The sequence below is a fragment of the Acipenser ruthenus genome, chromosome 17 (genome assembly GCF_902713425.1).
Source record: "Acipenser ruthenus chromosome 17, fAciRut3.2 maternal haplotype, whole genome shotgun sequence".
Taxonomy (NCBI): Eukaryota; Metazoa; Chordata; class Actinopteri; order Acipenseriformes; family Acipenseridae; genus Acipenser; species Acipenser ruthenus.
The window spans coordinates 20,570,222-20,595,705 of NC_081205.1; the positions used below are offsets into that span (position 1 = coordinate 20,570,222).

Sequence of the window (25,484 nt, forward strand, 5' to 3'; positions counted from 1 at the left end):
CTGCAACGTGACCTAGCAGGAAAGCAAAAAAAAAAGAAGCACTAAACGAAGAATAAGAATCCCACTCATTCATGCTGCATTACATCAAAATGAATAGCATTCGGGGTGCCATTGTTGGGATGGAATGCTAATGTCGTTTTTGAAGGTTCGGTATGGGAGATCTCGTGGAAAAGAGCAGTGATGAGCCAGCGGGCTCCTTGGACGATGGATCTTCAGAGATGGTCGGGCTGGTGGAGAACTCTAGTGATGGGAAGGTGAAGTTCGATGATTCTGGCCTCTCTTCTCAGCTCCAGATTGGTCTGGAGAACCTCCGACTGGAGAATTCACTCACAGATGTTACTCTATATGTGGATGGAATGGAATTCCCTTGCCACAGGGTTGTCCTAGCGGCTGCCAGCAATTATTTCAGGTAGAAAAAATTGATCTTTCTAATGATGTTAGTGCTCTGTAACTATAAACACTCCATAATGCTAAATCTAGAAATGCACTGAAGACATTGAATACAAGAGTTCTAGTTAAAAAATGTGTGCCATTGAATTTTATTAAGATTCTTTCAGTATTTCTAATAACTTCTAGTTACTGCCCAAGCTAAATGCCGTTTATAGTTTCAAGAAATATATTACAATTATATATTCAGCTCAATGCATTTATATCTTAAATCTGTTTCAATTATATTTTAATACAATGATAATTTTTTTAAATATAGAGAATGTGTATGCCCTTGTTCCCTTAAAAGTTTAAGTCAATTATGTAGAACATTGAAGTTAATTTGAGACAGTCAGAAATCAAAAAATGAATCTAAATAAATAGAATAAGTTGTACACATTTTTTAAAAAGGGCTAGTGTTAATATTAGTGTCATAATTATTACTGTTTCATATTTCTAATGGCATGTCCATTCTAATGGCATTTTTAATATAATGTTTTGAGTCATTTGTTCAATTGTTTCTTAAAATCTTTGGCAGTGTTCCATCAGGAAACAGCTCATTTTTGTATAAATATGCACTGTGGATAGCATCAGCTCTTTCAATTGCAAGAACACAAGTTAGTGTTAAAACACAATAATTATGAAATACAGAGCACACATATGAGTAGGATTACACACAAAACTAGTGTGAAATGTCATATGTGAAACACAAAGCTTAGTTGACCTGACACATTTTGTGTTGTATTGTAACAGTGGGGGAGATAAATATTGCTCTCTTTAAACTCTAGTAATGTGATATAAAACAGACACATTTCCATTATATTTGTATTGTGTTTAAGGAAGTTAACAAGGGGATCATTAAAACACCCAGTGGCTGTGACCCCCCCCCCCCCCCCCCCCAATGTGTGAACTTGTTAGAGGTCTTGTTCATATTTCTGGTAGCAATAAAGTGAATCATCCAAACCTTAAACACTCAATCACAATTCTAAGGTTGAACTATAAGAAACACAGTCCGTTTCTGCCAGTGCCTCCTTCATCTTACTCTAGCCGTAACGTTGTCTACTTGACTATGTTTCCAATAGTTTTACCTTAGCAATAAAGTGAACCTTTCTTGATCTGTTTAAGAGATGTCTTAATGAACATAATCAGAATTATTTGTCAACGACAACAATATTGAACTGGAGAAATAACAGATTACTTGGTATCTCTTAAAAAAAAAATGACAGTGTAAAATATGTACATTCTTATTGGATTTTCCCATGTTTCCCCCTGGTTATACTGTGCACGTATCAGTTTACCACAGCATGCCATGTTTTTACCATGCATCTGGGTTTTAGCATGCTTTGTCTATGTTTTATTACACTTGGCTATGCCTTTACTACAGTAGCCCTTTATACGGGTTGCCTTGGCTATTCCTGGAGAACTGCAACAAGTAAATATCCACTAAACGCAGCTTAATTTTAAATAAAAACATACACACATGTTCAGCATTGCTACCACCTCACACCAGCGACAGTTAGACCATTAAATAGAACCTATATCCTGTCCACTCAGATTCCAGTGAGTGCTATTTGTAACCCATCAGGAATTCCGCAGGATCTGCATTGTAACAGCAGGAAGCACTAACCCTGCAAGGGTAGACACTTGTTTCCAGGAATGTCAGACGAAACAGCATGGAGACACGCAGGAATATTTCCGCCTTCACTTTAATAAACTGTTTTGCATTAAAAAAAAAATGGGGGCCCAGTCCTTTGGGGGTCTATTCAATGAATCTAAACAGCTTTGGATTTGCAGACAAAATATTTAATAAAAGGCCCAAGGTCTGTAGAAATATGAGTAATTCAGGGAGGTTCATATTAGAATTATTAAAACGGTGGCTGTGTTTTTATCAATCACCATTTAGAGCTATTGAATAAACCCAGATATGTTTTTTAGTGGTAAAAAGCATTTTGGTGTTGGGTACATTTTTGTAGGTTTACCTATAAGGGCCAAGGACAGTACAAAATCAATTACAATGATATAAGCCATTGTTAGAGTGGGACCACAGTGTTAATAAAGTTGTCAAACAATACTAAGTTGTCAAGCCAATGCACAGTAATACTTCTGTTCACTACGATGGTACCATTTCAATACAATAGGGACTATTGTACTATGCAGTAGTTTGTTCAAAATCAATTGCCTCCTAATAATTCTGTGGACCCAACAACACTTTTCAAACTGTTCAGTGAGGATTGTAATTTATTGTTTTATAAAATCTACATAGAAAGATACTGATCAAGACCCTAGCTGAAACTTGAATAAAAACATTTATCTTGGTTCAAACGCAGAAGCCTTTGAAACTGGCCCTAAGTTTTACCTTAAAGTTCATGATTAGGTATATTTGAAATTATGGGTGAACAGCAAAGCCAATCAGTACACTGGTTTTCTGTTTAAATTCCAAAGCAGTGTAGCTTCCTCTTTCTGCACCCTTTTTTAAGTTTCTTTGATGCTAAGGGGACACCATCTATTTTTTTTTTATTATTTTCACACGCTGTCCCAGTACTATAAACAGAAGGATTTTTGAAAATAAAAACTTCACAAAAATAGTTTCATTTCAGTTTTCTGTGATGACAACCCCGCAAGGAAACACACTTCTGAGAAGTAACCACTTCCTTCCTGTGAAAACAAACGCAACAATAACTGTCAGAATACACCCTTTCTCCCACGTAGCATTCTGCATCCAAGTCTCCTTGCTGGGCTGTAATTAAAAAATAACAAAATCATAAAATGTTCTGTGATAAGGCAATGGAGTATAGACTGAGGGACTCAAAATATAAAAAAGACATCAAACAAAAAGGAAAATATACAAAAACCCTGAAGCTTTGGGGTACAGCCCACTTGCTACATAAAAAAAATATAACATATGAATAAAGGCCCTCATAAGACCCCCACAACATGTTATACATCTTGTAACTATGACAACACATGAAAGCCAAGCATATGGCAGGGTGAGGTGTCCCTGTCACTTGTTGTGAAGGTACAGGCTAGGGGGAAGCCTGTGCCAAGCTCTCCACTCATTTGAGCAAAATAAGTGCACTTCCCCCCCATGTAAAATTGTACATATTGTGTTTTGGCAGGGTTGGGGTTAATGCAGAATGTGTTGCTGCTAATTCCCCTCCAATTGGGGAAATGTCCACTTCTTGTACTGAACAGAGCGATACTTAGCAGAAATATTTCCTATCTTTGATGCAGCTGGTGTTGAAGACATTTCAAAGAAATCGTGTAGCTCCATGCAGTGTGCTCACTCCTTTAACAGAAGCAAACTAAACTGGCTGCCAGGTTCCTAAGTGCAGTGTAACAGCTAGTGCATCAATAAAGCAAACATTTGCTGTATTTCTTTTTAAGTGATACAAAATATGTATATTTACACTATTCTTTCAGAAATGGGCATTTCCACAGGGAACTGCATATTACACGGCAATCGTAAAATCAGTGATAACCATGAAAAAATACAGCCTAATTGTAAAACACAGGAAGGGACGGAAACTGATGAAACACAGAGTAGTGTTAAAGGTTACTACACAGTTCACCAGGACAAAGCATCGCTATACAAATAGTAGTTATGGAAAAGTAATAAGATAAAGTTGATATCATTGCCAGTTTCAGACCATACATATATGTATTTATACTACAAACTACTAGCATCAGTATATGAAATATTTATAACTCACGTTTCATATTTACTTTTTTGTGCCACTGAAGTTACCTTTATCAATGAAAAATGTGTACTGTACAGTAATCTACAGAATTGAATTGCATCAAGGATGTTGGAGCACCTGCAATTAATAGAAAGATGCTGGAAATAACAATCCTTTTTATTTCCTTAATAGGGCGATGTTCTGTAATGATCTTAAAGAGAAACATGAAGATACAATCGCAATAAAAGGTGTAGATTCAGAAACCATGAAGATCCTGCTGGATTACACCTACACCAGCAAAGTACTCATCACCAAGCAAAATGTGCAGAGAATACTTGAAGCGGCAAGTCTTTTCCAGGTGAGTGCGTCAGCTTGCCTGTCTGTGTAGTGTATTGCATGCATCGAAATGTGTTCCTGTTAGTCAGCAGTCAGGGAGGAAACACAAGAGAGCAGAGAGCAGAGAAACAGTTTAGAACACAGGGTGAACTTTTATTTTTGGCCAACATTTTTTTGTTTGTAATCTCTGCCTTAAATGAGCTGCAAAGAAGGTATATATTTTTCTTAGTTTTTTACACTAAACTTCAAAACAACCTATTCCACAGAGACTGCTCCTTACAACTTACTGTTCTGCTTAATACGTCGCGGTAAGCCGTTTGGTTGTGTTAGTTTCAAGCAAACTCCTGCGCGGGTCCGATTTTTTTTCGACCCGCTTCTGACCCAGAAGCCATGTTACCGAAATGCAACGAAAGACAGTTGTTATTAATTATTGTTATTAATTAACTCAGTTTGCCAAGAGATGCGTAAACAAACGGTGTTCAAAAATGAATACACCAACGGTTTAGCTGTATCTTGTATCGCTGTATTTTGTAAATATATTTTGAAATGTATTTATAATCCACAAATTATACCGATTACATAGATTTAATAAAGTTCAGTTAGCTCTGTTGAAGGGGAAAAAGGTCTTTAAAATATGTTTTGCCACAGATATCCCATTTAAGGATAGCTATTGTTTATTCTAGAGTTGTTTTTTGAGGTATGACACAGGCCCGGTTTTTGGGATGGAACCGCATAACAGTCTCGCGTTTTGATTGGTCCATGTCTGTCACATGAATATGTCGTCACACGAGTGGAAAAGCTTGCAGGCATTTTTAACATTGTGATCAGATAGAGAGAGTGATCTGCTTTCCACAACCTTACCATTAAAATATAATGTTGTATTACGCTGTACTGATATAACAAACTATGGGTGATATTACTTTATATGAATTATCATGTTATGCACGAATGTAACAATTGGCTTTCTGTGGTGGTGTACTTTTTTCTTTCAAGTAGCATATATCTATAATTGTTATTGCGATATATTTTAATATAAAATGTATACACTATTGCAGTTTTGTTACAGGATACATTAGTTTATCTCTAATGTAATCACAGTTTTACATATAGACTGCCCCTGTTTTACGTCGCAAATTCTGGGCCGATTTGGTTTGCAGATAACGTCCCAAATTCTGGGCCGCTTTAGTTTTTAGATAACGTCCCAAATTCTGGGCCGCCTTGGTTTTTAGATAACGTCCCAAATTCTGGGCCTCTTTGCATTTTCGAATTCAGCTCAGTTTTGGGGACTCAGCTGACAGCTGACTGTGCAAGTCATCCATGCACAGTTTACCATAAACTGGATCGTGAATTCATTTGAGAGTAACCCTTAGTACATGAATCAAAGTTAATGTATTATTTACTCTCCCCAGAAATCTTTTTTTTTTTTTTTTTTTTATGAAAAAACAGAAATAAAATGTAAATGTTAAAAAAACATATTTCTTATTACCTGAAGAAACTACATTGCACTGAAATAGATACATGAAAATTAATTAAAGCAGTCGTTTTCCTTTATTAAAGGCTAATATTAAAACACATTTTTGGGAAGGAACATGGTATTCCGAAAAAAGGACATCTCATTTTCTTATGTAACGTCCATCAATATATTGTACTTATCCTGGGCAACTTACAATTGTTACAATATATCACATTATACAGATATCACATTATTATTTTACATACAATTACCGATTTATACAGTTGGGTTTTTACTGGAGCAATCTAGGTAAAGTACCTTGCTCAAGGGTACAGCAGCAGTGTCCCCAACCTGGGATTGATCCCACAACCCTCTGATCAAGAGTCCAGAGCCCTAACCACTACTCCACACTGCTGCCCAACCTGTTTCAGGTTCTTTTTGGACAGAAATGAGACTGCAACTGTGAGTAGATGAAGGCCATTTATTTTGACACTAATTAAATAATCACAAAATAAAATCATAAAGTGAGAGAAAGGAGACTGGGAGTCGAAAGTGAAAATAAATGATTGTAGTAATTTTTCTTTTACCCTACCCTTCCCAGTCTTTTCCCCGCCCCTCTTTTGCGCAAAACCTGCACTAAATAGATACATATTGAAGTAAATATATAGAGAATAATGCAGTATTATTCCTAGTGTAAATAATACGTGACTTATTTGGTGGGTCATCAATAGATTTTTTTTTAAAACATTTTTTATAAATTTAGTCGTCCCCAATGGTTTTTACCCCGGTTTTCTCCCCAGTTTGGAATGCCCAATTGCTATTTTTATCCTGGTTCACCACTGCAACCCCCCGGCTGAAACACACGTCCTCCGAAACGTGTTCCTGCCAATCCGTCTTTTTTCGTACTGCGGATCCAAAGCGAAGCCACCAGACCTATAGTGCCGGAGAACAACACAGAACTGAATGGTTCATCTGCAGATACGCATGTGCTGTAGCGGCCACAGCAGTCGCTGGTGCGTGGTAAACTCTGGATTGCGCTGCCAACCTAAGCCCTCCTTAGCCAGGTGGTGCTTGGCCAATTGTGTGCCGCCCCCTAGGAACTCCTGGTCATGGTCGGCAATGACATTGACTGGATTTGAACCTGCAATCTGCAGGCTATAGGGCGCATCCTGCACTCCACATGGAGCACATTTACTGGGTGCGCCACTTGGGAGCCCTAATAGATTTTTATTTAAGCAGCTTAACTCTGCTTCTCTGAGCAGTGTAATGAGGAAGTAACAGTTTGTTATACTGAGACGGTCAGTTGTATGTGGTATAGTGTAAGCGTTAGTGTTTTTGTCTGTTGTTTTAACTGGAGCTCAGATCCCCATCATTGAGCTTGAATGCAGCCTGTTTATGAACGGTATCGAGCTTTTGAGGCTGACTCTAGCCTGTTTGCAGATTGAAAACTAAAAACCCTGTGCAGCTCCAATCCCAAGTTTACATGACTCAGAAATCCTATTGGAAAAGAAATAGGCAACCCAGGCTTTCGAATACAAGGAATACAATTACTCTGCCCCACCTGATTCCTAAATCTCCTCGCACAGTTTAATATGTCACTCAAAGCAGGACCTCCTGTTGGTAACTTTAGGTATTTAAAAACACACACAGTTTGGGGACCAGTGGTTGTGAAATTTACCTATATCTGTACTGTACATGCAAGTAAAGAACATTGATTCTAACTACAGTTTACAAACATATGGAAAGGGTTGTGTTCCGTGTGTGGAACAGGTTCGTCATTCAAAGGATCAACAGTATATGTGCAGTGAGTTTCATTAGATTTGCAGTTAGCTGCAGTTGTGACAGATATCCACCAAATGGAGTATTAACAAAACAGATATTTTTGTAACACCAGATTCATTACCAACACATCCTGCGCTAAAATTTCATCCACAGTACGTTTTTCTTTTCACCGATTCAAATAACTCAAAGCTTAGTGAAGAAGTGCTATTTTGCATTTTGTGAACCCACATTACTTGTGAGCATGGACAAAAACGATTTGCTTAAGACATATACACACTTCAACACAGGTTTTATTAAACTTGTAAAAAGTCATCTCTGCACCACACCAAGGTCTTCTGGCTGGGTGGTTTATTTTGGAACCCTCAGAGGACTACAATGTGCTTTCAGGTACTTTAGCCCTCAAAATCCCTTGAGATGCACTTAGCGCAGTAATGGAAACAAAAACACAAGCTGTGCATAAACAAACCCAGTTCAGTTTTCACTTCATTAAATATACCATACCCACAGCCATGTGCATGTTGGTAATCGGCAGAACCTTACATCAGCGTTATCTCAGTTTGATCCTGTCTCTTATAGTGTGATATCTTCTTGTGGGCACGAGGACCTCAGCCGATTCACATGTTATGAGGCGCACCTATTGTATGCATTCTGGTTGCTGAATTTACATTTTCGTTATGTCCGTTTTTTTAATACAGAACACATTTATGCTGAGGTAATGTTGCTTCTGAGACCTAGTAGGGGCCCTATTGCCCTCCTTAGTGCCACAGCTCAGGGTTTGGGAAGCAAAGGACTCATCTATCCTCAGTTTGCTGGGGTATTATATCTTAATTTATGTGTTGGCCCAAACAATTGTTCCGGGTTTGGCAGTATTTCACTGATTTGTTGTCTTTATGTTTGCAAGTAAAGCTCTTAGTAATGGACTTTTCACACTCGTTTTTTATTTGAAAACTGGGTGACAAGTGTTTTAGTTGCCACTGAAAATCACATCCAAGATCTATTAGAGATTCTGAATCAACATTTCTCATTACTGGTTTGTAAAGTACTTTGAATGAAACTTCACAAGAAGAGACACATCGCTACACCATATTGAATTATATTGTATAACCTTAACAAAAGACTGGAAATCATTTTTAATACAGTATCAATCATAAAGATAAAATGGCATCTTCAGTCCAGTATTCGTGACAAGCTTTTTGAGCCTGTTTGCATGTTGACAGAGTGTCGAGAAAATGTTGAGAAAATTTGCTTTTTGGTTTTAGCCTCATAATAACACCCACATTGAAAGCTCAGATGGTAAAACAGAACACAAGTAATCATTTCCTCAATCCTCAGTAGAACTCTTATACTGTACCTCCAGCAGCTTGCTCAGTCTAGTCGAAATGGAGGCAGTACTAAAGCCTTGATAGGGGTAATAACAAACCCATGTGTGCACCCTAACTGTTGGGTACTTTGAGTAGAGTTACCAGCTTTTCCAAGAAGGCTGGCATGTGGGTTGGTATAGACATGTCTTAAAGAGTCATGTAATACATGAAGAGTCATTGTTTTATTGACAAAACGTGTACATTTATTAACAGATAGACAACATACAGGATGCAGTGCATGACTGCTCGTATAATAAGCATATGTTTCAGTCGATCATTAGACCTTTCTTAGTCCTTCCTTAAAATAGAACATCAGTCAAACAGTCAATAGAAAACATGTGTAAATTAGTTCAATAATGATGTTGATAATTAGCAAAGCACTAATTGAGGGCAATTATTGTAAATTCTACGTGTACAGTTAAACAATAGTAACTAACACTTTATTATGAAAGCAATTCATGGTTCAAATCCCACCTCAGCCACTGACTCATTTTGTGACCCTGAGCAAGTCACTTAACCTTCTTGTGCTCCGTCTTTCGGGTGAGATGTAATTGTAAGTGACTCTACAGCTGATGCACTGTTCACACACCCTAGTCTCTGTAAGTCGCCTTGGATAAAGGCGTCTGCTAAATAAACAAATAATAATAATAATTTTAAATAATCCCTTATAGGTTCATTTTGCTTTGCTTTTACCATGGTTTTACTTTGCATTTACCATGGATTAGCATGGTTTGTGATATTTCTTCATTTTCTTTATCATTCCTCTCTGGGCTTTACAATGCTTACCAATGCTTGACCATGCTTTCACTATGCTTTGTCTCTCTCTTTGCTCGACACAAACTGTATTCTATCTTTTCTCTGTCACCCACAGGTCTTAGTTGTTATTAACATTTTTTTTTTCTAAAAGGAAAAAACACCAATAATTATAAAACAAACCAGTACACACACATACAAAAGGCTCTCATCATCACACAACAATAAGTAAGACATGTTTACAAGACACAACACTTTAAATATAGCTTTGCTGTATCCTGTGTATATTTTTATACACATTTGCGATTGTTTTGATATTTTTATTCACACATCATAAAACAGCTGTGGAATACATCGCCTAACTTTTACCAGGATAAAGAGAATTACAGTCATTCTCTTATTTTTTGTTCTTGGAACACATCATTCATTTCAGCCAGAGCCTCAGAATTGTTGCAGGAGGTAGAATGAGGAGGTAGACACAACGAGAAATTATCATTCTTTTGGAAAACTTGCAAAGTTGAGAAATGTATAGCAGCTAATTTCACCCATGTGATTGAGTGTTTGAGGTTAAGTATGAAAGTGTTGATGTATGTATTTATTCTTCATGATCTTCCCAGTTCCTGCGGATGGTTGATGCCTGCGCAAACTTTCTCACTGAAGTTCTGCATCCGGATAACTGCGTCGGAATTCTGCGGCTGGCCGACACTCACTCACTGGACACCCTGAGAACACGGGTCCAGAACTTCCTCATCCAGAACTTCCCACAGGTCGTCACCTACGAAGAGTTCCTCGACCTCCCAGAGGACATTTTCTGCAACATCCTGAAGAGCGATGAGCTGAGTGTGACCGAGGAAGAGCAGGTGTTTGAGACGGTCATGAGCTGGGTCCAATCCAGAGAGAATGAGAGGCTGTCACTCTTACCAAACATTCTGAAGCACGTCCGGCTGCCTTTGTTGGACCCCTGGTACTTTGTGGAGAGGGTTGAAGGGGACGAGTCGATCCGGAAATGTCCCGAAGTCTTTCCTCTCCTGCAAGAGGCAAGGATGTACCATCTGTCAGGGAATGAGGTAGGTGTGGAACTCTCTTCAGTGATATCAAGAAGAGTTGGAAGATTTAAATTACATTCTATGAAAATTGATTTAAGTAAACCATCATCAAATTCACAAAACATTAAAAGTGCACCTGCCAATCAAACTTTCCTGATGTCGTTGGTGGCCCATGTGTAATCTGGTTAACAGTTTTCCCCTGCATCTCTCCCAGCAGGTACTCAGTCAAAGATCAAAGTTCAGAGCAAATATAGGACAACAGTGATTGCTGGATTCTGATTTTTATTAAAACTCAAAAAAACAATATGGTAAAGCAGCTGATGGCCAGGCAAGGCAGTAAGCAAACACACTCTCATAAACACAGTACATTAAAGGACTGGGTTGTGCAATTGTATTTATTAAAAAATAAATCAAATGTTAACATAAAATAAACAAGCAAACAAAACAAAAAGTTTCAGACAGATAAAACAAGGCTTTGTCTTTAAGAAGCAAAATATGCCTTTATACATGTGGCCAGGCTAAATTGACAATTGGTCATACAATTTAGCCTTACCAATTAGGACAGTGCTCCCAAAAGTAATACACTTTCACATGTATGATTGGCCAGTCCAACCAGAGGGGACATTAAAAAGATGTACTGTTTAGGGATGGGTTTATAACCCCATCCCTGCCAAACCCTGAACAAATATTTATTTATTAGCAAATCTTTACAATTTCTCGTTGTATCTACCTCCACAATTTACAGAGAGTCACAAACAACAGGAGTGGGTGAAGGATAAGTGTATATTACACTGCTGAATTCTAGGGTTTCATACTCTGCACAAGTTTGTGCATATATTCTACAGTGTAGTAAGACAACCACAAATTTCAGACTGAAACACAATAAAGGGAAATGACTTGTCTGAAGTCAGACACCGAGTCAGCAGCAGAACTGCAGTGTTGACACAGAATCTCCTCTAAGCAATGTATTGTGCAATATTATGTTTCAACAGCATTTCAGTGAAAATACTGATTTATTAAGAAAATCTATGGCTTTATATTCAGTAGATACATGCATGTAAATAATGTGCATGTACATAGTACAGATACAACTTCAGAAGTCACCCAGACTGTGGTTAGAATTGTGCTGATGATCCCTTTTATAATACATTTCAAGTTTAGGCTTTTGGGAGACTGACGTCTCACCCCACCTCCACCGTAAGAAATGCATTGTGGGTGTGTGATTACAGTGAGTGGAGTTGGACATGTAAAGCTACTGTAATTTGTTTATTCATTACCGTATCATAACCTGCATAAAAGTAAAAATATATAATCTCAACATATTTCAGAGCTGGCACTAAATGAACAGAAAAAGAACTATATACAGCGGGTTGCTGTACCTAACTACCTGTGGCTTATGTAACCGAATGTGTAAAGATACTGATGTCTGCTTGGATAACAACATATCTGAACTCCTTGTTAAGTGAAATAATATTCTAACAAACATTACTCCTGCGATGAATTTCACAGCAGTAACAAGCAAATGAAAAATAGGGGGAAAATGAGCAGCATTAGCATTCCTCAACAGTAATCCCAAAACTAGGAAATGAATTATATACAATAAAATACTTAAATAAAGGACCTTGAGTATTGTTAGAGCAGCTAAAGGCTTGTTTTTACATGTTTTACTGTGATGTATCATAGGATCCTAGTTTTCTTAATGCACAACATGTGGAAAATCCTGATCAGACAGTGAAATTTGTATGTTTTTCTATGATTCACAATGATTTGCAAGTTTGATTTATAAATATATATATATATATTGTGAGGAAGCAGGTGGAGTGAGACAGCAGGGAGGGGGTTAAAACCTCCCTGCAAGAGAGAAAAGATGTGCGAATGCACGTGTTGTTAATTGTTTTATTAATGATTATCCGCACCTGAGCGTGATTGGGCAGTTTAAAAGGAGAGCAGTCAGTCTGCTCGGGACTGCTAGGACACAGAGTACTCCATTCCATGTCCTTCTCCTCAGCAGCCCCGAGCAGACTGACTGCTCTCCTTTTAAACTGCCCAATCACGCTCAGGTGCGGATAATCATTAATAAAACAATTAACAACACGTGCATTCGCACATCTTTTCTCTCTTGCAGGGAGGTTTTAACCCCCTCCCTGCTGTCTCACTCCACCTGCTTCCTCACAATATATATATATATATATATATATATATATATATATATATATATATATATATATATATATATATATATATATATAAGCATTACATCATGTAAGAATAAATCATGGATTTGAATGTAAACAATAACAATAAGTAGTTGTCATGCTGTCAAAAACCTATAAATACCTCCAATGTTTTGATTCAAACACAGACTCCCTTGAGAAAGATATGTACAACATATCGAAACGCTGGTCAGCTGGCTCTTTGAGCTAATTATATATATATATATATTGTAACACAGCAGGGAGGGGGTTAAAGCCTCCCTGAGTGGAAAACATGTGTGGAATGCACATTTGTTTAGTTTAATTGTTTTGGTTGATTGTTTCATTGATTTGTTAATTGTTTTATTATTAATTATCCCCTGCACCTGGTAGCTATTGTTAAATTAAAACCAGGTGCAGGGTATTTAAGAGAGGCAGCTAGTCTGCTCAAGGCTGCTGAGGAGAAGGAGGCAGAAAGGTGTGCTCTGCTTCCTGGCAGTCATGAGTGAGAAAAAGTAAGTGCTGTATAAAACCAGTGTGTTTTGTAAGGACGGGGAAACAGTGTAGCTGTCCCGTGTTAGCCAGGGTGTTCCTGTGTGTTAGTTAGTGCTCGTACCGAGCTAGGTGTTTATTTTGTGTGTTTTGTTTTGATTTTTGTGTTGATTAAAAATAGCGCACCAGCGCTTAAAATCCATTTCTGTGTGCCGGGTCTATTTTTAAAGGGGCAACGAACCCGAGTGAGGTGCAATCTTTTACATTTGGTGTCAGAAAGTGTGGGCGCCCCTACGACCCAGAAAGATGGATTTATGGTACCTGATCGAGCAGATTAATAGAAATGCCGCTGCTCAGAAGGAGCAGCTGGAGAGATGGGAGAGAGAGATGGGGTTGGCACCGCAGAAGAGACAGGAGCGGGAGCCAACCGAATTGGAGCGGTTACTCCTGGAATGGGAGCAGGCTAGCGTAGCTCCGCAGTCTCCAGAGCCCAGAGGGGAGGAGCCGCCGCTTCCAGAGCCCAGAGGGGAGGAGCCGCCGCTTCCAGAGCCCAGAGGGGAGGAGCCGCCGCTTCCAGAGCCCAGAGGGGAGGAGCCGCCGCTTTCAGAGCCCAGAGGGGAGGAGCCGCCGCTTTCAGAGCCCAGAGGGGAGGAGCCACTGTTGCCAGAGTCACCGGTGGAAGTCAAGGGGGAGGATGTGCCGCCTCCCCTGCAAGCCAGTCCGGCGTTGCCGAGGGAGGTCCCTTGTCCCGGCAGCGTGGACACCAGGCCGGAATGCCCAGACCTCCCTCCGCTTGACCTGGCTCCCAGGTCGCAGTACAGCCAGGCACAGTCGCCTGCCTGGTCCCTTGCTTCACTCCCCCTGGAATCCCAGACGTCGCTGCGCAGGATGAAGACGTCACTGCGCAAAAGGCAGACGTCGCTGGCGCTCCCCCTGCTGATTGCTCCATTCCGCCTACCTACTGCTCCGCTCCCCCTGAGATTCAAGACGTCGCTGCGCCGGTCCACAGCCACGCGCCTCTGCCTGCCAGTCCTGGCTCCCGGTCACCGGCCTGCGCTGTGGTCGCCCTGGACAAGCCATCTGGGTCCCTCCTCGTCGGTCCTAGGTCCATCCCTGGAAACGCCGGAGGGACCAACCCACCCTCAAGCCCGCCCGTGGAAGAGGGCGACAATTGACATTGCTGGACTTGAGGGTGGGTGGTCTTTTAAGGGTGGAGGGAGGTGGCCGTCGAGTGGCCGGTGTCTTGAAAAGACAAGGGGGGGGAAGTGTAACACAGCAGGGAGGGGGTTAAAGCCTCCCTGAGTGGAAAACATGTGTGGAATGCACATTTGTTTAGTTTAATTGTTTTGGTTGATTGTTTCATTGATTTGTTAATTGTTTTATTATTAATTATCCCCTGCACCTGGTAGCTATTGTTAAATTAAAACCAGGTGCAGGGTATTTAAGAGAGGCAGCTAGTCTGCTCAAGGCTGCTGAGGAGAAGGAGGCAGAAAGGTGTGCTCTGCTTCCTGGCAGTCATGAGTGAGAAAAAGTAAGTGCTGTATAAAACCAGTGTGTTTTGTAAGGACGGGGAAACAGTGTAGCTGTCCCGTGTTAGCCAGGGTGTTCCTGTGTGTTAGTTAGTGCTCGTACCGAGCTAGGTGTTTATTTTGTGTGTTTTGTTTTGATTTTTGTGTTGATTAAAAATAGCGCACCAGCGCTTAAAATCCATTTCTGTGTGCCGGGTCTATTTTTAAAGGGGCAACGAACCCGAGTGGGTGAGGATCTTTTACAATATATATATATATATATATATAGTTTTAAATGTTAGGTTTATAGATTTGGATGTTTAAATAATGAATTGGGTTAAAGTACTGTATAGAATTTATAAAGTACTGTATAGCTGTTCTGAATTTTGTCTTTCTGATTTATAAATCAAAGGTGTTTTATATATTTTTTTTCCTGTTTACAGAATGGCTATTTGTAAACCAGAAGCAATTTAGTAATTGTTTGTAAACAAAAGAAAATGTGCTAAATGAAAACTACTAACTATTATGATTTTTAAACCAGGATTTATTAATTGTGTAACACATTTCACAATAGTTGCACAAAAGCATGTATTTTTTAGGAAATCTTTTACATTCATAAGTGGGAGAGTGATATTGTGGCTTTTACAATAAGTGATAGCGAGGCACTTTTTCATGAGAATGCTTTTAACAAGCAACTCATTGATGATTGGTTATTTTGTGTTAAAGTATACTAATAGTTCAGAAATTAGAACTAACCATTGTCATGATATGTATTTTTGCAATACATATGAACCAGACAGTGAAACCTACATTTAAAAATGTGTATTCCAATGGACTAGCTACAATCAGACTATATGACATACAACACAGGAATTGATTAGTTATCAACTTACATTTATCTATAGCAGTGGTTCTCAAACTTTTTCTAACTGAAGTGGCTTGGGTCTGCCTCAACCCTCCCAATAGACCCCCTCATTAATAGATAACAGAAATACATTGGTATCTCTACATTTTAACATTAAGAAGGGTATTATTCCTAATCAGATGGACTTTCACAACACAAAATAATCACTGCAGGTATCAAATTAAATTTAAAAATAAAGAGTTAGTCTGCTTGTGATGCATTTGTTTCTCCACCCCCTGAAACCCTTCTGTGACCCCCAGGGGGACCGACCCCCCATTTGACAGTATTGTACTCATTCAATGTGATAGTGGAGGATGTTTGCTTTGGCTGCTGCATGACTGAGCCATGTTGTCATGCTGTTTGCTAATTGCAGATCATTTCTGAGCGAACGAAGCCCAGGATACAGGAATTCCAGTCCGAAGTGTTCATGATTATCGGAGGCTGTACTAAAGACGAGAAGTTTGTGTCGGAGGTGACCTGTCTGGATCCGCTGCGGCGCAGCCGGCTCGAGGTGGCAAAGCTGCCCATCACAGAGATGGAGACCGAGGCAGAGAACAAGAAGTGGGTGGAGTTCGCCTGCATCACATTTAGGAATGAAGTGTATATATCAGGTATGCACCACCATTTATAAATGAAGTGAGACACAGATTGTACAAGGACCATCCAAGGGGTTTTTATTGTACATTATCAGAAGATGTTTTCATAATCACAGCCAGTCAGAAACTATTCTTAGTTATGAGTGTTGGGGAGTAACACATTAAATGTAACGCATTACTGTAATCCGATTACATTTTTCAGTAATGTGTAACTGTAATAGTTCCTTTTTCAGACAGGTAATGAAATAATGGATCACGATTACATTAATGAAAAAAAAAATGTAATAGTTGCTTTTCATTAAATTCAAAAAAGAGCTACGGCTAATTGCATAACATGGAAATCACAAAGAGCTTCAACAGTGCAGGTCAGAGCTCACATGAATGTGCTTTTCGTATGTTCTTGCTAGAAACGGTGTCAGTGGAGGGAATGAGTGGGTTCGATAGCTGGATCTTCAAAGACTATTTCCAGCTGTAGCCTGACCAAACTGAAAAAGTATCTATGTAAAATATAATGCATGTAATAATTGACAGTAATTGTAACAATATACTTTATAAAAGTAACTTTCTGAACGCTGTTACTGTAGTTCTCCCCACGTGGCTCACCCAGTTAAGGAATGACTGCATGGTGTGCTGGGTAATCCATGTAGTCAAGGGAGTGCAGGTTCATGTCCTGACTGCGGAGCAAGCAGGGAGAGACACTTTGGCCTTGATGTTTATTCAAACTCCCAAAAGACTTGTTCCCATATATGTATACTGTCTGGTCTCTGGGTGCTAAAGGGTAAAAGGAGGATGTGGTTAGCGACTGTTACACAGGAAATGATACTCCTACTCTCCAGTGAGAATGCTACTTGAGATTTTTGTCACAGAAATGTGTGCTTTAGTATTGCTTCACAAATACAACACGAGAACAACAATGAAAGAGCTGGCGTCTTTCATGTGGAACATCCTCCTTTAAAAAAACAATCACTTCTTGCCTCATCTTCTTCCTCTAAAGACCAGACCCTTACACATAAATAAACAGAACTAACAGCCAACTGTGTATGCTATTCAAATCTGCAGAAAAAGCATGTTTGACAAAACACAAAAATAGTTTAGGTTGTGATATCTTGACTGTTAGGGTAAAACAACACACAACTGGGGCTAACTTTACCTCTCTTTCATTCATAAACCCATCTAGTTGTAACAACCAATACAAAATAAAGCGTGACTGAAATATTTTTAAAATGGTTGTCTTGTTGTAGGTCGACACAGTTGTACCTCATATCCTCACAGTGTCTGTAATGCTTGCAGGTGGAAAGGAGACCCAGCATGACGTGTGGAAATACAATGCCTCTTTGAACAAATGGATCCAAATCGAGTATCTGAACACTGGCAGGTGGAGACACAAAATGGCAGTGCTGGGAGGCAAAGTCTACGTGATTGGTGGCTTTGATGGGATTCAGCGGCAGAACAGTGTGGAAACATACGACGCCTTTCATAACTGCTGGACTGAGGTGATGGTGTAGGGTCTTATAATGCAAAGCTGCAGGACTCTTCTATAAATTGAGTGTTGTCCACAAGCCTAAATGAATATAATTGCTGTAAACCTGTGCTGGGGTTTTACTGGTATCAGCTGGATGGTGGCTGTCCATAAAGAAACCAGTAAGGCCATAATAAAAACCATGTTCCTTTGCTGTAACTCATCTTTCTCACCCCTACTCATATATTGTTTTATGCATTTTACAGAATATACATATTTTGTATACCACTCATGTGGCTAAATTTCCATGAGTTACTTTTATATTATGTCACGAAAAGTTAGCGACCAGATTTATTTTTTTCAATGTGACATACTGCACCGCACATACATTCTATTGCTAAGCATACTGTGTATAACTTAAAACAAACACTGTTTACAAAGAATGCAAATCTCTACACCCAGCTCACCTGTCAGAAGGGACAAGCTCCACAGTTAGAAGCCTGGGTCGAGTCACAGCAAACCATCACTGTTTTAAGAAATGCCTCAAATCCCAGCTCTTGCTATTAGTACTAGACACAGGTAAAAGTGTGGGATTCCTGGACTCAGAACAAGTAGCGTTCCTACCAGACTTATACAGTGACAGGTGTGGGACATGAGCAGGAATAGAAACTGGAATCAAGTCAACTAAGCTGTTCACGATATAGCAAACTTTAATTACACTCTGCCATCTAGTGGTACAATCGAGAACATACCGTAACCTGCTTAAAGGGCTGTTCATAATGAATTAGATAATAAAAATGATAACTGAACTGTAATTGTAAGCAATTAAATATTACTCCAATGAGTAATAGGTGAACGACAGTAGTTCAAAATAAATGTTCTCACCTCTTGTCTTGTTAGCAGTATTATCACCGGCCCACACTTTCTTGTGTAAAAGGTTCTAAGCTTGTACATATTAATCTGGGATTTGGAGATCTGTAAACTGGAACTATATAGTGTTTTGTGGATAAAACTAATACAAGTTAAGACTAGACTTTAAAGTCTTGGTTCTCACTCTTTTTAAATGGCTCCATTAGCAACATTATTACTGGTCACTTAATGCTTTTTGCTTTGTTTTTGTTGCTTAATTGAATTTCATGCAGATCTCTCAAGCACCACACTGTAGCAAAAGAAAGTTGCCATTTACTCCTGTTGCCATATCACTTCCAGGGGTAAAGATAATATAAGGCATGTCAAATGTACTGAATGTATTATCATGATTCTGGCTGTTCTAACGGCCTGTGTCTCACTGCTGACAGGCTGCCCCTCTCATGCTAAACGTGAGCTCCTTTGCTGCGACGAGTTACAAGAAGAAGCTGTACGTGATTGGAGGAGGGCCGAATGGAAAACTCGCCACGGATAAGACACAGTGCTTTGACCCGTCAACTAATAAATGGACTTTAAAGTCCCCCATGCCAATCGAAGCCAAGTGCATCAACGCTGTGACCTTCAAGGACCACATCTATGTAGTGGGTGAGTATCAGCAAGTTTGGCTGGAAACCTATTACAGGGCGAACCAATTGATTATTAATAAGCTCACAGATATCCCACGGGGTACAGCCTGTGGCATAGAGTAGAGCAACATGGCACAAGCAAAGGCAGACGAAAGCTTCTTTCTGCACAAACTTTTTCCTATTACCAACTCCATGTACTGGCTTCACTATAATCAACCTACTAAAATTAGACACGTAGAAAAATCCATCAATTGGCCTACATGTGAGCCAAAGATGACTTTGAGATCATTTTGCATCATATAATAGACTAATATTGCCTTCCTTTGTTTTCGTGAGGTGGTGCAATGAAAGCCCTCTACTCCTACAGCCCTGTGGGAGATTCCTGGAGTCTGGTCACCAGGTTCAGCCACGAGAGAGCCAGCTGCGGGATCGCCGCCTGCAGCAACAAGCTGTTTGTGACGGGTGGCAGGGACGAGAAGAACGAAGTAATTGCGACTGTGCTGTGCTGGGACCCGGCTGCGCAGAAACTGACTGAAGAGTGCGTTCTCCCCAGGGGCGTCTCGCACCACGGCAGCGTCACCATTCGGAAGTCCTACACTCATATACGCAGGATCGTGCCGGGGGCGGTTTCAGTCTGACAGCAGCGAACTGGAGTGGAACAAAAACTAGCACTTTCACTTCTGAAAATAGTGTTGTTTGTTTGTTTGTTTGTTTGTTTGTTTTTTTAATACTTCTTTACCTCAGTTACCCGTTTGGAATCTACTGTACAGCTGAATGGGTCACCTGCTTTGAACAGGTGTCTATCAGCTGCTTCTGTCTGTGTACCATTATCCTAATCCACTGGAGTTTGGGTTATACAACGTTGCACAACCAAGCACGTAACGTGCTATCCTCACCTCACCTTCATTTTGTTTGGCAGATAAAATGCAATAACAACAAGTGAACAAGGAGATTTACAGGTTACAGTACAGTAGGCTACAGCACAGGTTTCCTAATCTCAACGATGTTCCACTTCCAAATCTTGTATACAAGAAACGGGTTTAATGGCAACTACCAGTAATGAATCCATTGTTATTTTGATCCTGTCTTCAAGTTTGGTGGTTATATTGGGACTTTCAGGTGGCTGTTTTGACAACAAAGATGCACTCTGCCAATTGCCAAGATCCTTGTATTGTACCTTTACAGTAACGTCGTTCATTTTGTAGCTTTCCTGGTACAGAATCTTTGTCATATTGAGTTTTACTTGGATAATTTTCATCCATAAGCAAATTTGTATTCTGGTTGAGTAGACCTTTAAACCGTAATGTACTGTATATTGAAACTAATGCTTAAGCCGGTAAAGAGCCTATGGAAAAAGAGCCTGAACAGATTTTTAAAAGTGCGTGATAAAGGTGTGAAAGCTAAGGAATGGGCATCCCTTTTTTTTGGCCAAAGTTCAGGAATTGTCAAAATATGTATTAAATATAATTTAACCTAATAGGATGATACTCACCCTCAAAAAATAACAACCTGAAGAAAAACTTTGATAACTACTGGAAACGAAACCGTGGCACGTGTTCCTAGCTCAGTAATTTACTCACTGGAAAGAGAACAGACAGAAATTACAAGAGACACAATGTTATACTGCTAACCATTGTTATGGTTGCTATTTATTTTGTTTTTACAGTTTACATGAACTTCAAAGATGTTTAACACACAGGGCCAGCAGTGGACGGATGTTGTGAATTAGGTTCCTGTAATAATTGCAGAAATTATCTTACGGGTTCGCTAAAAACAAACTTGCTTTGTTTACATCACTTAGGCGCTTGCTACCAAAAAAAAAAGAAAAAAGTCTGAAATTTACTGCTAACAGTTGATTTAGTTTGAGAAATATGTGCAAACCTGTAAAGTATGCAAATATGTAATGAACAATTTGAAAAATGTGTTTACAATTTGGTGTTTGTTGTTGTTTTTAAGGTGAACAGTCTTTGCAATCGCTTTTCTCTGATGCATATCGGCAGGATATTATTCCCAATTAGCAGCCACGAGGAATCAGCAAATGCAGAGGTCCTAATAAAAATCCAAAACGCACTTCTGTTTTTTCAAACAATAAAACAGACATCACAAAGAAGTGACACAGGGTCCTTGAATAGGGCAGGTAACCTCCTGAAATAAGTGGAATGGAAAGGGATTACAAAACGGATTCCTCTTCTACTCACCTCATCACTGAGACTTGCTGCTAGATCATTTCAAGAAGCCGATAGTATCCCCACAGTGGGTTTTAATTGATTATTAATCTCACCTACCACACCTGTGCAAACGTCCCGCTAACAATTGCCTTGTGATGAGCTGGTTCAGTTGACTGCTGCTGTTAAACAGATGCATTTCGTCTTGAGTTAACTGGTTTTCAACAGCATTTTCCAAGTCAATACTACATAAACACAATGCAATATTCTCTAAATATAAAATTAGAAGAAACCCAGCCACAATGCATCTCGTTAACAGCAGTAATTAACTGAGTTTTCTGCAGGGACGCTCGCACAGGTGTTGCAGCCGAGAGTAATTACACTATCTAATTTGTAGTCTCACGTTGATGCTGCAGAAAGCCCTTGTGTGAGGGAATGGAATGAGTCTTTAGCAGCTAAGCCTGTGGCTATGAACCTTGCTCAGCTTTTTTTTTTAAATAAGTTTCAAAGCTGTGATGAAAAACAGAAACAAGATAAGAATTGGAAACTAAATAACATGCATGACGCGTGGGTAAGATCACAATACTTTTCCTTATTACCTGTAAGGGAAATCCAAATCCTGTGATGAAAACAAGACTTCCATTACATAGCAGTTGGAGCCAAGTACATTTACAGTGAGCTTAATGAGGCACAACTAATGCCCTATCCACAATACCTATATCATTCACAATCACTATTCAAAGCATCGTGCATAATTTACTGTAGGTCGTATGAATAGTATATAAGTTTTTTTCTCTCAATCATTTGCCTAATCTGGTTTTAAAAAATAAAAGAAAACATCCCAGCCTCACAATGCCAGTTCAGGTAGGTGAGGTGGTGTGAGTAGTGTTGGATAGTGTGATTACTTGCAGGTGACACAAGGGAATAGTAATTTTGTACAGACATTTTCTTGGGTATACTGTAAGGGCCCCTGAAATAAATTTCGCACTGCCCCTCAGATCATGAAATCCCAATACTAATCTGCAAACCCACCCAATACCAAGCACACCAATCCAAAATGCAGGTTTTCATTTCAAGACTCTGAATTCACAGGCCATGCGATGTATTCAGCCAAGACTGTCCAAGAGGTGGCAGTCAAGACCACCAGGAAATCTCTTCAGTGCAGCATGATGCTATACAGTGAAACTTTACAAACTACTAACAACTGATACCCATTAATATAATCACGTATGCTTTAGAAATCTAAGATTTGTTTTAAGAAACACACTCTAGATCAAATCTAACAAGATCTGAATATGCAGATCCCTTGTCTTCATTAAAAAAAACATTTCCAGGAACAGAGGTTCAATAAAAAATACATACCGGTACTACAGACACCAATACTATACCTTAAATTCTGCAAAACATATTGAATATTTCCCATTTCAAGCAATGTTTTAATCCTCACCACATGCATTAAGATTAAACAGTCAATTTAGACCCAGAATTTGTGCACAACTACATTGTAGACCATGCTGCCAAATTGTCTGGTAGTGGTTACTATTAAAAGGGGAGGGTTATTTATTTACCATAACCCTAATATAAGGCAGGGCAAAGGCCCTCTTTAACAAGCTGTTAACGGGGCATCCATCCTCGGCCAAGGCTGCCGCCTACACCAACTCTGCGCCTTACTCCCCTACTAACCCACCTACGCTGCCCTATTAACTAGCAGGGCAGCCAGCAAGCTCTCATAGGCCAGTCACCACGTCCCACAAGAGTCCGCTAATGATGACGTTTGACTACTAGGGAAAATCTCACTGTTTCAGGGCCATAGCCCTAGAACACTATACAGCAGCAGCTATCAAAAACAGCCCCAGTGCAATCTTCAATAGTAACCATCATGTCAGGATAGTGGTTAACACAGCAGCTGTCATCTTTCCCTTGGAGAAATTGCAGCCTAACAAAGGAAACAACAACGAACATTTTTAACCAGACAAACCCTAACAATATAATCTTCTTATGTACTAAGGGGCAATGATGGCACAGGGCAGCTACAATGAAATGACTCATTTGTAGAATAGTACCACAGTGGTAAGATATTGTTATGTTGCCAAACTGAAACCATAGCAACAGAGTGCTACTTCGTTAGGACTGCTATCAGAAATATTTGTTCCAGGTCCATTTTGTTACCATTGCTAGGAATGCTGTGGTCCGCTAATGATTCTGCCTAGTCTTCTCTTATTTCTGATGTACAAGATGTTATATCCTCCCTGTTTTGCGAATCCCCAACAACACATGGCTGCAGTTTCTCCACAGAATCCATACCTCCTGCCTACAGTCCTTCAACGGAAGCAGACTGTCTGATATACATGCACATTCATTCATTGCATAGGCCTCAAATATGCAGTTTTAATAAACGATTGAAAACATATCTGGTACTACACTAGAATAAAGAAATCTCTGTTTGCACACCTGGAGAGTGAAATTGTTCCCACCCCTTCACTGGCTTCTTTCCTGCCAATAACCAATCAGCTGCTTCCGCTTTTGCCTGACATGCTTTCAACCAGTAACATGCTTTGACCCAGAAGACACTGCTGAGGTAAAATGACCAAGGAAGTAAAGCAGAAACAGACCTCCTGGAAAGCAAGACAAGCAAACTGAGAACTGTGTGTAGTACCAGGTGTCTGTTGAATATGTTGAAGCTGAATATGGTCCTGCATCCTGCTTTCGGCCGACGCACCTAAGTGCCTGATGTTACTGTTGAACCGTATTGAAGCTATCAAACCCTGGAGGACAGCTAGATTAGGTGTTCCCTTCCAGCCCGGGGGGTTCAGTGGTCAGTGCACTGCTCTCTTTGAACGACCTGCAAGCATGACCAGGTTCCTTACAAGGTCAGACATTTCATATACTATTCTTGGCAGAATCTTGGTGTTAGTTGTCCTTTCTCTAAATAGGATTGTATGTCACTGTGTATTAATTTATTGTCTGTTTGTTCATTAAATATTTCTTGGTTTCCTTATGTTGTTGCTGGCAGGTCATTTTCTGCCCTGATGGTTTTGATTGGCTGGTGTAGAAGAAAGTGCAGCTCAAAGTGAAGGATGCCATGGCCAAGATACTTAGTTAACACCTCCATCACTCATAACTGCCATATGCAAGGTAAAACTATAAAACTATAAAACTATTTTATAGTTATAGTCAAGTTATTAGTATTATTAGAATTCTGATTGAGCATTTTAAAGGTGTAATATTAGCCCTCCACAAAAAATAAATTGTGATCATTTTAATTGCTTTACTTCTGTAAAATTCTTAACTGTACTGTGGAATGTCAGCGGTCTATTACACTGATGCTTCATTGAAATAATGGTCCACTTTGATTAAAAATATTTTGAATTGACTGATGTAAAACAGTTTTCTGTTGGTCAATTTAGTACACATATTTATTTATCTTTCCTGGCTGGTTTAAATTGCTGGTATCTGACTGATCAAACTAAAACGTGTCTAAATACTCTATAAATCAAATATGTTCACCCAGTGGCTCTTGTGTTTCTAGGGTCCTCATTAAATAAACAGGGACACCTATGTGCTGATCATATCCGTCTTTTCGTTCGTCACACTCCTAGCCTCCTATGTATGTTTTGGATTATATTTGGCTATAACCCAATAAATTCACATTTGTATACATTCTGTTTAACCTTTCACGTATTGTTCTATTATATGATTGTGAAGACCCTTTGTGTGTGTGTGTACTGGTTTAACCATATATCTATTGCCAGTGTCAGCTGGGTGGCTTGAACCTAAATTACCTCTTCAGGCTGCAAAAACATCAGCTTTCAGAAATATGGTCCCAAAGCCTCTGTTCCGG

General features: G+C 39.5%; 1 protein-coding gene across 2 annotated transcripts; it reads left to right on the forward strand.

The window, feature by feature from the left end:
• Nucleotides 1-22: 22 nt before the first annotated feature.
• klhl6 (kelch-like family member 6) lies at nt 23-25,164 on the forward strand. Of its 2 annotated transcripts, XR_009307579.1 has the most exons (8): nt 23-409; nt 4,296-4,461; nt 10,406-10,855; nt 16,304-16,541; nt 17,817-18,019; nt 19,284-19,497; nt 19,815-24,513; nt 24,657-25,164. XR_009307579.1 is itself a non-coding variant. In XM_034038460.3 (7 exons), the coding sequence occupies exons 1-7, from the start codon at nt 153-155 to the stop codon at nt 20,114-20,116; spliced, it is 1,830 nt and encodes a 609-aa protein (XP_033894351.1). In that variant the 5' UTR covers nt 23-152; the 3' UTR covers nt 20,117-24,643. The 2 variants fall into 2 exon arrangements, 1 of the variants encoding a protein (XP_033894351.1); XM_034038460.3 differs by lacking the exon at nt 24,657-25,164 and having other exon boundaries at nt 19,815-24,643.
• The last annotated feature ends 320 nt before the right edge of the window (nt 25,165-25,484 follow it).

Coding starts and splice junctions, on each gene's coding strand:
- klhl6 (XM_034038460.3), top strand. CDS start 153: ATGGGAGATCTCGTGGAAAAGAGCAGTGATGAGCCAGCGGGCTCCTTG. Junction 10,856..16,303: donor ACCATCTGTCAGGGAATGAG/GTAGGTGTGGAA, acceptor TGCTAATTGCAG/ATCATTTCTGAGCGAACGAA. Junction 18,020..19,283: donor TTCATAACTGCTGGACTGAG/GTGATGGTGTAG, acceptor CACTGCTGACAG/GCTGCCCCTCTCATGCTAAA.